This window comes from Cucumis sativus, chromosome 6 (genome assembly GCF_000004075.3).
Source record: "Cucumis sativus cultivar 9930 chromosome 6, Cucumber_9930_V3, whole genome shotgun sequence".
In the NCBI taxonomy this organism is placed as follows: domain Eukaryota; kingdom Viridiplantae; phylum Streptophyta; class Magnoliopsida; order Cucurbitales; family Cucurbitaceae; genus Cucumis; species Cucumis sativus.
In genome coordinates, this window is record NC_026660.2 from 14,035,567 (window position 1) to 14,048,829 (window position 13,263).

The window sequence follows — 13,263 nt, forward strand, 5'->3', positions numbered from 1 at the left end:
TTCATATTCTGCACAAGTTCGCAGTCAACAGAAATTTATAGAACAGATGCCAAAGGAGAGCATTTCTGTTAAAAACCAAATACCATGTAAAATGGTTGTTACACGCAACGTAATACAAACATTGTAAAAAAAAAATACAATGAATAAATATTTTATAAACAGTTCACAGTAGGATAAATAAAAAGAGAAGGAAAGTCTTGAAGTTGCAGAAGAAAAGTCTTCAACTTAGAATTGTCAGTGAGATGACTTTAGTGATCTTGCAAACAACACAGGACACAATTTTATAAGCATCTTCCACCTGCATTAAAACAATGAACCTTTTTTACATCGTGATCATGCAAACAACTCAAGCACAAACCAAGCAAGTATAAAACTATTACTACGTACCAAGACGGGTACTAATCTTGTATGCTCGACTTCTGAATGTATGAAATTGGATTGGTACACGTTAATATATTGTGGCCTGTTTCTTTACATCGACCACATTTATGCAATTTTGGTGCTTTACCGACACTTGGAATCCTATTTTTCTTCGGTCAACCAACTCTTTTACCTACTTTCGGAGGTAAGACAGTCATATGTACATATTCTTCAGTTGTCTTCCATTCCGACTGATTCCTAACTGGGTAGACGACCTCTGAATATGCTGCCAACAAACATTCATTAGTGTAATAGTTAGCACATAAGCTATAAACATTTATATTGCGATCCCGTGCAACAACAATGGCATGTGCGCATGGTAGTTGCTCAGCTTGAAACTCCTTACAAGTGCACTCTTGAGTATGAAGATTTACGACCTCCTCTTTATCTAAATCCTTAACATGGAATTGGTAACAATCAATTGGGTTGACTTTCATTGTCAAAGCTCGTTCTTATTTCTTTTGTAGAACTAACTCTGCCCATTTAGTCAATGTAGACGTCACTTTAATGTCGTCTTCTCGACGCTCCCAAAACCAACGTTGTAGCAAAGCTCGAACATGTTCAAGGAATGAAGCAATAGGCAAATCTCTAGGTTCTTTCAGTATAGAATTCATGGACTCTGCTTTATTTGTTGTCATCATATTATATCGTCTTCTTGGACAGTGAAAACGAGACCAACGTGTTATTCAAACATCGTTTAGATATTTTCCTGAATCATTAGGAAATGCAAGAATATTTCTCCACGCTTCTGAGAACGTTGATTCACGATATGTTCTAGATGCATTGTAAAACAAAGTAGCTATAGTGTCATTCTTGTATTTATCATTCAAATTTTGAGTCAAGTGTTGGACACAAAGTCCATGGAATGCGAAGGGAAAAACCGATGCAATACACTTAGAAAAACATGTTTTTCGATCTGTCACAAAGCCTAGATTAGGCACCTCTCCTATTGCACCTTTCAATTTCTCTAAGAACCACTGTATTGAAGCATTTGTTTCTCTGTCCACCACTCCAAAGGAAAGAGGATAAATTTGATTGTTACCATCCAAGCAAACAGCAACTATCAACTAACCCCGATATTTGTTCTTAAGGAATGTTCCATCCATGACTATAACCGGTCTAATGCAGTTTAAGAATCCTCGAACACATGGACCAACAGCCATAAAAAGATATTTGAAGAAACGATCATCTTCAAGTTCCATGTGAAATATTGTACCTACATTTGCAAGTTTGAGAGCTTCACCATATCTAAGCAATAGATTATATGACTCTTCAGGACACCCGCGCACTTCGTTCATACGCATTTTCTCTAGCGCGCCATGCTTTTTCATAACTCATATTTATGCCATAGTCTTGCCTCATGTCTTCTATGAGATATCACGTGGTTTGTATAGACGACCGACTCCCTTGAAACTTTGACTTTATTAATTCTCCAACAACCCAAGATTTTGCTTGCCTATGGTCACGATTCAAAACGTCAAGAGAACATGAATGAACTTTGACATACTTTTTAATCTTAATTATATTTGAATCCTTCAATCTCATCGCTCGCAGTCTCCAACCACACTTGTTGTCAATGCATCTAACAAAGAGAACCTCTTTTGTAGACTTTTTTACTACAAACTGAAGAAAAAAAATTCATCGCCAAGACACTTAATCTCATTGACAAATCTTTTTTGGAAAAAAATATTTGTCCTACATCAAACTCCTCACTTGTAGAGCTTTCTTCGGACCAATCATTCCTGTCTGTCTTCAACTTTTGGCTAGAAGAGCTGTAACGAACTTTAGATTTTCCTTTGCAATCTTTCGTAGGAGCATCTCTATGTTGTGGGATGTCAAATGATTCACTATTCATCTCTACTGGCTCCCATGTAAAAGTCTCATCTTTCGAATCATATGACTCATATGATTCCCAAATAGTCGAAGTGGTCCCTATCACGTTATCACACAAGCCAACTTCAACTTCACGAACATGAACTTCATTCTCATTTAATGTATCCATGACAATTGGAGGATGAGGGTTTAAGTTATGAGCTTGGTTGCTGCCAGATACTAAATTGTAATCTTTGCTTAACACTTTTTTGCTTTGATTACTTTTAGGCTCAAATGAGACGTATAAAGGGACCTCTAATGGATTTTCACTAAGAAGATAAAACCTTAAATCACGATCATTGCTTAACTCAAATGGAGGAGCTTCGTGTTCCACTTTTATCTCATATATGCATCTTATCATTACGTCGAACTTTGAAGGGTCAACTTCTGCAAGGTCATATAATTCTGCCTGTAAATCTTTGAAGGGTACTTTTATCTCATATATGCATCTTATCGTTGTCAGTAAAGAATTATACTTCTGCAAGGTCATATAATTCTTACTGACAACGATGCCTTTTAACATGCCTCCTTCGTATTTTCTTCGCCTCTCATCCCACGTACCACCGTAACGCACTAACATGGGAACATGTGACATCCTTAAACCACCTTATACTTTTCAATTGCTGCAAAAAATGATTTGAAGTTAGAATTTGACATATCACATAAACAAAGTTTATTAAAAAACAGTAGGTAAATACTAAATAAAACGTGCATAGTCTCACCCTACATGTTTACGATATTGACAGTTACAAAATGTTTAGAACATTGCGAGATACAAAAAACAATAGTTAAAAGTCACCCTAAATCAATTCATTTCAGATTAAACATTTCAATTTAAGAACCTGCAAGATGTCTGCGAGATGTTTGCGAGATGTTTGCGAGATGTCTACCAGATGTTTGCGAGATAAAATAATAATAATAATAATAAATTGCTAACATCTTTTGAAACATCTCTAAAACAACCTTAAATCAACCCTAAATAAACCACAATGCGTGAGATGTTCGCCGGAGTAGATGATGAACGACACCAGAGTAAAGCGAAAAGTTGACAAACTTTTGAGAGAGGAAAAGAATTGCAAACGGGTTTTTCTTTTTTCCTTTTCCTTTACATAATCTATTAGAAGGAGAAATGCAACAAATGAGTTTTTCTTTTTTCTTTACGTAATCTATGAGACTGCAACAGAAAGATTTTTCTTTTTTTTTTTCCCTTTACGTAATCTATGAGGAGAGGAGAAGAAGGCTACCTTCGAAATTCTGTTTTTTTCCTTCAGGTGAATGACATTGAAGAGAGAGAGAGAGGTTGGAAAAGAAGAGAAGAGCAAATGTGAATTGAAATTAAATGAGGGTATTTTTGTCATTTCACCTCCAATTTGTCCTATATGTCAACTTTTTTAGAATCAATCCTAAAAGTCTTTATCTACCCCATTTTTGGCCTATTTTTGTCAATTTCCCGTGATTATTCATGAATTGATTTGGGTGGGCTCTTTCAAGATAAAAGTACCAAACAAAAACAAACAAAAGACTAAAATGGGTTATTTAGTTGTGTAATTACAACTGCCCTTTCTCCTCCATAAGAAAAACAAACCATTTCTCTAAATTTCATCTATATATATATGTATTGATAAAATGAATCATATCAATAAGGACGGGAAACAACAAAGAAAAATTAAAATGGCCAATAACTCTTGTCTCATTATTATCTCTCTCATTGGAGTTCTTTCGTTCACCATCATTTCAAATGTGGCATCATCTAATGACGTCGTTTCCACCATCTGTCTAAAAACCTCAAATCCACAATTTTGTTCAAGTGTGTTGAAATCTGCAGGCACTACAGATCTAAAAGGCTTGGTTGTATACACCTTAAACCTTGCTCATACAAATGCTGAAAAATCTTTGACTCTAGCCAACTCACTGGCAAAAACTGCCACTAATCCTCAACTTAAGCAACAATATTCGTCTTGTGCTGAGAGCTATGATGAAGCTATTGGTGACATTGAAAATGCCCAAAAGGACTTGGCACTTGGGGACTTTAATGGTGTCAATATTGTAACTTCTGGTGCCATGACAAATATTGAAAGGAAAACAGATGATGACCCTGCCCGTTTTGGCGTTGCCTGATTTCAATGCCACCTTTGAAATGGAAACAGATGCATCGGGATATGGGGTAGGAGTCGTACTCGTCCAAGCCAAGCGTCCCATAGCATACTTTAGTCATACGTTAGCCTCAAGAGATAGAGCCAAGCCTGTATATAAAAGGGAATTAATGGCAGTGGTGTTGCATGTGCAACGATGGCGACCATATATGTTGGGGAGAAAATTTATTGTGAAGACCGATCAGAAATCCTTGAAGTTCTTGTTAGAACAAAGAGTGATACAGCTTCAGTATCAGAAATGGGTAGCGAAGCTAACGGGATACTCATTTGAGGTGGTCTACAAACTCAGCTTGGAGAATAAAGCAGTAGACGCCTTGTCTTGGATGCCTCCTACAATTAACCTCGGTAGCATAACAGCTCCTACATTGGTTGACATTCTGGTGACTAAAAAGGAAGTCAAAGCGTATGAAAAATTAAGCAAAATAATGGAAGAACTACAAGCAATGGAAGAAGTAACAGAGGGTAAATTCTCCATCCGACAAGGTATGTTAAGAATATAAGGATAAGTTTGTGCTGTCCAAAACATCTAACATTGATACCCAACAATCATCTACATACTTACCATGATTCGGTACTTGTGAGGAATGTGTAATATGTCAGAAGAACAAGTCCCTAGTGTAACGCGAGCATACTTGTCCAAGGTGTGTTTACCTATGGCCGTATGCTCCCGATTAGCCCCAATTTACCTTGTCTTTATGTCTTGCACGTAGCTTAGGTAGTTGCTTTCAATTTCAAGTCGATATGCTTGGGTGTGACGTTTCGGCATTTTCATATGTTAAAAATGTACTATAGGGGAGGCATACCTGTTGAATCCCTGCCCAAGCCTTGTCGTACTCTTCGCAGTCTATGCTTTCTTATTGCAATTGACAGTCTTCAATGCTTGTTTTAACAACGTTTTCAATCAATTTAATCATCTTTCATGTTTTCTAAAAATATTTTTCCAAGAACGTGAGGGGAGGTTGAAGTGTGTGTTAAAGTTGTCTGCGATTTGCAGATTTTGATCGGCTGACTTGTTCGCCGAGCTAGAACAAGTGCCGCACAATCGTTCACATCGTGTTTGAAGGGTTACACAGTAAAGGAAGAGTAAGAATTTGAGAGGAGAAACTCCAATTTGGATCAACACGTGGGCAACAACATGGCTTCTCACCAACATGAGAACTCAAAAGAGACAGCAGATATTCTAGAGAAGCCAATGAACTCTTGGGATGTGAATCTGCACTTTCCTGCAATAGTTTGAGTGTGAATTAGTTCTCTGAAAACACCTGCAGAGGATAATCCACGGCAAAACAGAATAACTATAAAAAAACCACTTGCAAGTAGAAGAAAAAGGAAGTACATTTATACCTTCCCTGTCAAAGTGATATCCCTCATCAACGGATATGCATTTCTTTTCCAGGAAGTAGCCAACAATTTTACAAACCCATGGGAGTTTAGGTTGTAATAAGAAAACAATTGTGTCCAACAATAGAGTTGCAGGTGTGTTAGAGTTCACAGGTGCAGCCAAAAGTTGATTCCTCAATTGGTTTCTATCAAGAACAACATCAAGTAAGAATAATTCGGAGGAAAAATAAAGGCAACTTATCATATATATAAATATGATTAGTCTGAATTCGTTTGCGGAAGGTAAAAAAAACCTTTATGTCAATTATATATATCTGAACAAAATCTAAGAAATATATCACTTTTCAACAAAAGAAATATATCATATACAATTAAAGGATCATTGCATAGAAAGCCAACAAAATCAACAATGATAGATCAAACATCTGTTTTTCCATTCAAAACGTTAAAAAGGATAAGTTTTTAATAAGGAATGTTGAAATGGAAAAAACTAATTACCTATTATGGTGTACAATCTGGATGCAAGCATATGCAAATTTCTTAACTCTGTAATCCACTAAGGCCTTGTTAAGTACATAATCCTTGCTAGCGAAAATGCTCAACATATCCCCTATATATGTAAGAGAGAGAAAGGTTAGAAAGTACTAACACTAAGAGATATGTGCTATCAATTAGAAACACTTTAAGATGACATTATCAATTAGAAAACCAAGTATTAAGCAGCATAAGGGAAAATAACAAACAAGGGCACCACAGTGGTTCAGAAACCAATCAATATTTCCATTTGTCACTTTTATAATAATTTCCCAAGGGAAAATCCTCATAATAAGCTTGAGTACCACCTAATAACGTGTTCAAATGTTACCATAAGCAAAAATGAGTGATCCTAAAATTCATATGACAAGGAAAGTCGTCAACTAGCAAACCGCCAAATAACAGTTATATGGCTAGAATTAGTTTTCTCCAACTTCAAGAAAATAAAACATATTAAAACAAAAGGAATTATGGTGCAAAATAATGAATATGCTGCAAAGGTAAGAAGTTTCTGAAGGTAAAAATGGTCAATAAAAAACAACATATAATTTGACGTAAATCAAAGTAGAATTATTTCTCGCAATGAATTCTCTGCCAATAATGGCTAAGAGAAGGGGTATTTATTGAGAATTAGTTAACCAGGCAGAAATCATCTAGGGCATAGTATTGTTTTAGGTCTGCGACATTAAAAACATAATGAATGTGTAAGTCTGGTGGTAGTTCTATTTTGTAAGCATTATCTCCGATCCTCTTTAGGACACGGAATGGTCCTAATTGTCTGTCTTTTAGTTTGTTGTATGTTTCGATTGGAAATCGATTTTTTCTTAGGTGAATCATTACTAAATCTCCCTTGGTAAAGGTAGTTTGTCTTCTTTTTCTGTCTGTTGCGTCTTTGTAGGACTGAGTTGTTTCTTTTAGGTGATTGTGGACTTCTTCGTGTAAATTCTGGATTTTTTCTATCATCTTTTCTGCCTCTGATAGTTAGGGAACTCAACACATTTTACTTGACCTAACCAAGATGGCTCTTTGTATGTATATTGCATGTGTTGTTTGTTTTTTTCTATAGCTCTTGATTGTCTCACTTTTTTACGTTTTGCATTTGCAATTCTCTTTTCTTTCTTTGGTATGCAATGTGGTAACAAGGTCTTGCTAGAACCGGTGGGCTAACCTTTCTATGGTTCTAAACTTAGTTTCTAAGTTTGACTGCTCCCTTCGGAGTGACAACAAGCCTCGTTTTCCCCTACTATGGAACGGGGAGGATTCATTTTCTTTTCAAAGCCCTCGTCAAACTCAATGCTAAGTTTGACTGCTCCCTTCGGAGTGACAACAAGCCTTGTTTTCCCCTAATGTGGATCGGGGATGATTCCTTCTCTTTTCAAAGCCCTCATCAAACTCGATGCTGTGCTTAGAACGCTAAGAGTAGGTGGTCTGGTTTTGGTTAGGCCAAAAGTGAAGTTTTCCCCCATTTTTTATGGGCTTTTTCTAATGTATATTGGATATGTTGTTTGATTTTTTTTATAGCTCTTGATTGTCTTACTGTTTTATGTTTTGCATTGTCAAGTCTCTGTTTTCTTTCTTTGGTATGCAATGTGGTAACTAGGCCTTGCTAGAACCGGTAGGCTAACCTTTCTATGGTTCTACATTTAGTTCCTAATTAAGTTTGATTGCTCCCTTCGGAGTGACAATAAGTTTTGTTAATGTCGACCCTTTTCTAAAGGGATTTAGTTCACTGTGGCTAGGCAAGAGGTTTCTAACTCATGTTTGACAAGACAAATTTGTTAAAACCATCTTAGTTTCTAAAGAGTGCCTCCTATCCCTTTTTTACTCTATCTAGGCTAGGTTTGGACTAAGTGCATCATAGGTAAGTCACGACAAAGCAACAAAGGAAGACAAAGCTAGAAAAGTATTCATGCACTTATTTATTATACATGCAATCAAGCATTCACAACATACATACCATTTTCTCAATCATGCATTCACACCTCAATAAGAAATAGCTAAAAGGAGCTTACAACAAAAAAGACAGCCGCTTATTCTCAAATTTCAGCACATATACTCATCAAAATTTAGAATTTCACATTGCAAACCCGAGCTCAGTGCTCAAGGGTTGCCAATCATGCTTTTTATGCAAGATCTAATTAAGCTAAGAAGGTATAATGCTCATTTTGTATGGAAAGAATTCTGAAATTTTTTTTAAATTTGGGCAAAATTTGAACCCCGAAGTTTAGACTAAACATGCAAGCTAAGCAAGCTATTACCCACACCCACTCAAAAAATTGCTTTGTCTGTCCTAAAAGCTTTTGAAAATCAAAGTAAATGGAGAAAAATAAGGGGGGAACTTTGGACTCCCCTAGAAGGATCGACATCCTTGACTTTGGTTTGAAGCTTGCATGGATAAACCTTTTCATTCCTTTTTAATTGATTATTCATCCTTGTTCCTGAAAATCAAAGGAAATTCTCTCAATTTTATATATTACTAAAATTAGGATACATATAAGTCTTAACTAGTCTAATAGCACCCTCCATTCATCTTCCCCTACACTGGCTATGGTATCAAAATTTTCAATTAAGTAATACGTCTACTAACGAACTTGAAAACAAAACACATCACACTAAAAAACACAAACATCACTTTAACCCAACAGAAGCTGCTCTTTTTACCCTTGCACTCACTATCACATTACTATCATGTTTGTCAACTGTCAAACTAACTCTTTTAAGTTATTTAGTGTGACTACAAAGTTATGAACACCATAATCTTAATTAAAACCTTTTAATAAACAAATGCCAAGTTACTACTCAACAATGGCAAGGAATTCAAAAAACATGACTGTAACGACCCAACTTTTCTAGGTAAGTCGAAGTCATTAATTTCAAATAAGGACCTGAGTTTACACAAAATCTCAATCTCAAACAATTTCAAAGTCTCAAGAAAAACAAAAATTTATATCTGGGCCCTGTTTAAAATAACCAGCACCTTCAAGACAAATTTACTAATTCGTGAATACAATTCAACTATAAAATTTTCTAAACAATCTCAAGTACTAAACAAAACACGTGAAACAAAACATTTAGCGGAAGCAATTTAAAATAACCCCTATGGCAATCACGCTTCCTTTCTGCCCCTCGCCGGTTTGCCGTCTTTATTATCTTTGCCTGAAAATTAAATATAAGGAGGGTGAGTATAAAAATACCCAGTACGAGACCCTCTACTGGTCCCGTCAGGGTAAAATAAATTGTTAACATTCTATTGGGACACCCTGTACAGTCACAGTCTTGTGATCCCGTAGGATGCACATTTCAGTCTAACGCCCCGAGGGACGTACATTTCAGTCTAGTGTTCTGCAGAAACACATATCAGTCTAATGCTCTTGAAGGTGCAGAATAATTGGTGATCCGTGTGACACCTACAAGGCACACATCCCAATAAAAGCTAACAATTTTTCCCCTCAGTCCATTCTAAACATCTTAACAGTCATTCACAGATCAGTTAAACATTCTCATCACGTAAACTCTTTATTTAACCTCAAACAGTCGTCTTACTCTAATTTAGTCCAAGGTCAATAAAAAAACATATCATTACATCAGTTAACAAGCTAAACAATCATAACCTCCTCCTCAGTCACCAAGGGCACCACCATGACGTTTCTTCCGTTCACAAGCACACAACATAACAGTAGATTATACACTCAGTCTAGACAACAATCAATCTACTAATCAAATCCACACTTTATATAAGCAACATCTACGAGATTCAGTCGTTTCCACATCCTTATCTTTGTACACATACATAACCAGACAGTCATAACATATACTCAACCACAGTCTACATCAATCCATGCACATATATGTATTAATTTCTCCCAGTCAAACATAGCAAACATTAAACTTTAAGTCAATGCCCAAACATACATCATAACAGTCATCTCTACTCAGTTCAAATCAATACATCTTAATTAGTCATTATATCTTAATTTTATTGTTGAGTCTAGTAGAAAATCCCTTACTTTCAAGTTAGTTAAGCTCCTTAACCACGTTGAAGTCTACGAAGAACGAACCTAAACATTAAGACAATTTCTCAATAATTCTCATCAATCATTTAAATTCAACCCAATGTGATTTTTTTTTTACAACTTACCCAAATCTTCACAAAACGAGTTCCAACTAGAATCAATTGTTTGGTGCGAACCCAATGAATTCGAGTGTTACCTTCAACCTATAATCGATATAATCGAACAGTAAACGATTTATCCAACCAATTATTCCAGCAATATTACTTGAGTTTATTTTGGAAACAGTTACAAATTTCATAACTTCAATCTTACCAATCAAAATTTAATGACTCGTGGCAAAGCAGGAACGACAGCGAACAACCCAATCGAATGGCGTGGGTTTGCTACCTGCGGCAGGACGAAGAAGGAACTCGACGCGCAGAAAGTTGGATCTGGGGTCTTTAGTTCGGTTCACGGTAGCGAATTAAAACCTGATTGCGCGGACGTCAAAGGTGTTATTCGCGGAAGAAGTCGAGCAGCAGCTTTGCGAAGAGACGACGTGCGACGGAGAGACTGTATACAGACGGACGGAGAGTCGCGCGGCAGTGCAGAAAACGGAGGAGAAAGGAATGGGCGGCGGCTGGGCTTGGCTTCGACGGAGACAGAGGCGATTAGGACGGGGCACGGCGACGCAGATCTGGACGACGGCGCGGAGACAGAGGTTGCGCGGCGCTGGGCAGAGGGTCAAACGGCGCTGGGCGAAGGGTCACACGGCGCTGGGCGGAAGGTCACACGGCGGCCTTGCTTCGCGAACAGAGATGGCGGCCGACGGTTGCAGCGGCGGCTGGGTATGGTAGAAAAGAAAGAGAAACGGAAGAAGAATAGGGGCGGCGACCGTGGATCGGAGAAGAAAAGAAGGATGAAAGCGATGGTGGCCGGTTGGAGGGTGCGGCTGGAGGTAGGGATCGGTGAAGGAGAAAATAGAAAAAGAAAATGAAGGGGAAATGGGGGTTGCGCGCGGGAGGAAGAAGAAAGGAAAAAAAATTCTTTTTTTTTTTTCTTTTCTTTTATTTAAATTAAATAATAAAACTAAAATATGTGTATTGATCAAATGACCCATATCAATAAGGACACAAAATTGGCAAAGAACAAATAAATTAAAATGGACAATAACTCTTGTTTCATTACTTTCTCTCTCATTGGAGTTCTTTTGTTCACCATCATTTCAAATGTGGCATCATCTAACGACGTTGTTTCTACCATCTGTTCAGAAATCTCAAATCCACAATTTTGTTTAAGTGTGTTGAAATCTGCAGGCACTACAGATCTAAAAGGCTTGGCTGTATACACCTTAAACCTTGCTCATTCAAATGCTGGCAAATCTTTGATCCTAGCCAACTCACTAGCAAAAGCCACCACCAATCCTCAACTTAAGCAACGATATTCATTTTGTGCTGAGAGCTATGATGAAGTTGTTGGTGACATTGAAAATGCTCAAAAACGACTTGGCACTTGGGGACTTTATTGGTGTCATTATTGCAACTACTGGTGCCATGACAACTCTTGGTGATCACTGTCAGAATAAGCTCTTGCAGCCGCCGAAGGATACATCGTTGCTTTTAAAGAATAGCAACACTCTAGATGATATAATTTAGCATTATTATGGTTATATCCGATCATCTTTGAGGGTTATGTACTTGAACATTTTGATCAATAAATAAACTGAAGTTTAATTTTTAAAATAATATTACAATGTGATGGTGATTGGAATTGATTACTTACTTTGATTAAACTTGAGAAGATAAGAAAATCAATTAATAGAAACGTTCACCGACACACATTGTCAGCACGTCGGAGAAAGCCTAAACTTTTTTTTCTTTTCTTTTACGTTCTGTTTTCTTTTCTTTGTTTGCCATCATCATCATCATCTTCTTCTAGCTTCTTACGTTCTGTTTCAATTGCATACTTCTGTTATTCTTGTAATTTCTTCGTGGTTTTCTTTTTAACTTTGTGTTTCAGTGTGGATTCATAAACACATTTTTCAGTGCTCTGGATTCTGGATCTGTTATGATTTTGAAAGGGTACAGTGAAGTGAAAAGTTGAAATGGAAAAGAAAAAAAGAAGAAAAGAGGACACTTCTCGCGGTGGTGGCGGCAAAGACTGACGTCGACGACAACACAACTCTCCTCCTCTCCCTATATCTCGGCCGATTTTGGGTTTATTTTCGTTTTGCATTCTGTTATGTGTGGAAGGGAGAATAAATAGTGTGGACTTTCCCCGACGTCTTCGAAAACGTTGGGAAATTTACCTTTCGCCGACGTATGTAGTACACACGTCGGAGAAAGTTTAAATAATAAATTCATTATTTAAACTTTCCCCGACGTACTCCTGTCATACGAGTCTAAATTAAATTTAATGCGTTCTCCTTCGGCGATGTGTGTCAAGGTGACGTTGGAAAAAGTTTAAACACTAATGCAATTATTTTAAATCACATATGTTATCGCTTATATGGCATAGGAGTCTATTAACGATAGAAATCTATCTTGATAGGTTTTTGCTACATTTACAATGTTTAAAAAATATTCTTATATACTTAACTATTATTCCTAAAATTGCTAACCCATTATACTTACCCTTAGTTAAATGTATAATGTCAAAAGTAAGTTTACTACGAAGGTAATCTATGTGACCCTTTTATCCTAACGTAGGAAGTTTGTTCCACTCCATACCATTATTGAACTAAAAGGATTAAGTGTGTATTAATATGTTTAAACAAGTATAATTATAAGCAAAATCTATAAGTGATATATTGATATTAGCAATACAATACGCGTCACATATGCAAACATTTTGTGTCTAATCGTTGTATTTACAATTAACTCCATTAAAATATTACAAATAGAAATAGAACTCTTTAACCTATGTTCAGTTAGGATCACAAACTACAAAAT

At 36.7% G+C, this 13,263-nt stretch overlaps 3 protein-coding genes and 2 long non-coding RNA genes across 5 annotated transcripts; 2 read left to right on the forward strand and 3 right to left on the reverse strand.

Annotated features, from left to right (window-relative positions):
* LOC116404559 lies at positions 1–1,703 on the reverse strand. The gene is made up of 2 exons (XR_004217452.1): positions 388–1,703; positions 1–298 (listed from the first exon to the last, which is right to left on the reverse strand). It is a non-coding gene; the product is annotated as an uncharacterized LOC116404559 (long non-coding RNA).
* A 140-nt stretch (positions 1,704–1,843) lies between these two features.
* On the reverse strand, positions 1,844–5,839 carry LOC116404548. Its single transcript, XM_031887279.1, has 3 exons — positions 5,790–5,839; positions 5,249–5,668; positions 1,844–2,915 (listed from the first exon to the last, which is right to left on the reverse strand). The coding sequence occupies exon 3, from the start codon at positions 2,885–2,887 to the stop codon at positions 2,003–2,005; it is 885 nt and encodes a 294-aa protein (XP_031743139.1). The 5' UTR covers positions 2,888–2,915; positions 5,249–5,668; positions 5,790–5,839; the 3' UTR covers positions 1,844–2,002.
* Positions 3,964–4,410, forward strand: LOC116404484 (pectinesterase inhibitor-like). The gene has a single exon (XM_031886998.1). It carries the CDS (start codon positions 3,964–3,966, stop codon positions 4,408–4,410), a length of 447 nt encoding a protein of 148 aa, XP_031742858.1.
* A 3,295-nt stretch (positions 5,840–9,134) lies between the features above and the next one.
* LOC116404556 lies at positions 9,135–11,343 on the reverse strand. Its single transcript, XR_004217447.1, has 4 exons — positions 10,646–11,343; positions 10,459–10,536; positions 10,328–10,378; positions 9,135–9,476 (listed from the first exon to the last, which is right to left on the reverse strand). It is a non-coding gene; the product is annotated as an uncharacterized LOC116404556 (long non-coding RNA).
* A 131-nt stretch (positions 11,344–11,474) lies between these two features.
* On the forward strand, positions 11,475–11,882 carry LOC116404485 (pectinesterase inhibitor-like). The gene has a single exon (XM_031886999.1). The coding sequence runs from the start codon at positions 11,475–11,477 to the stop codon at positions 11,880–11,882; it is 408 nt and encodes a 135-aa protein (XP_031742859.1).
* The last annotated feature ends 1,381 nt before the right edge of the window (positions 11,883–13,263 follow it).

Excerpts from the sequence above, each read along its gene's own strand:
- LOC116404548 (XM_031887279.1), bottom strand. The coding sequence starts at position 2,887 with ATGTCACATGTTCCCATGTTAGTGCGTTACGGTGGTACGTGGGATGAG.
- LOC116404485 (XM_031886999.1), top strand. The coding sequence starts at position 11,475 with ATGGACAATAACTCTTGTTTCATTACTTTCTCTCTCATTGGAGTTCTT.
- LOC116404484 (XM_031886998.1), top strand. The coding sequence starts at position 3,964 with ATGGCCAATAACTCTTGTCTCATTATTATCTCTCTCATTGGAGTTCTT.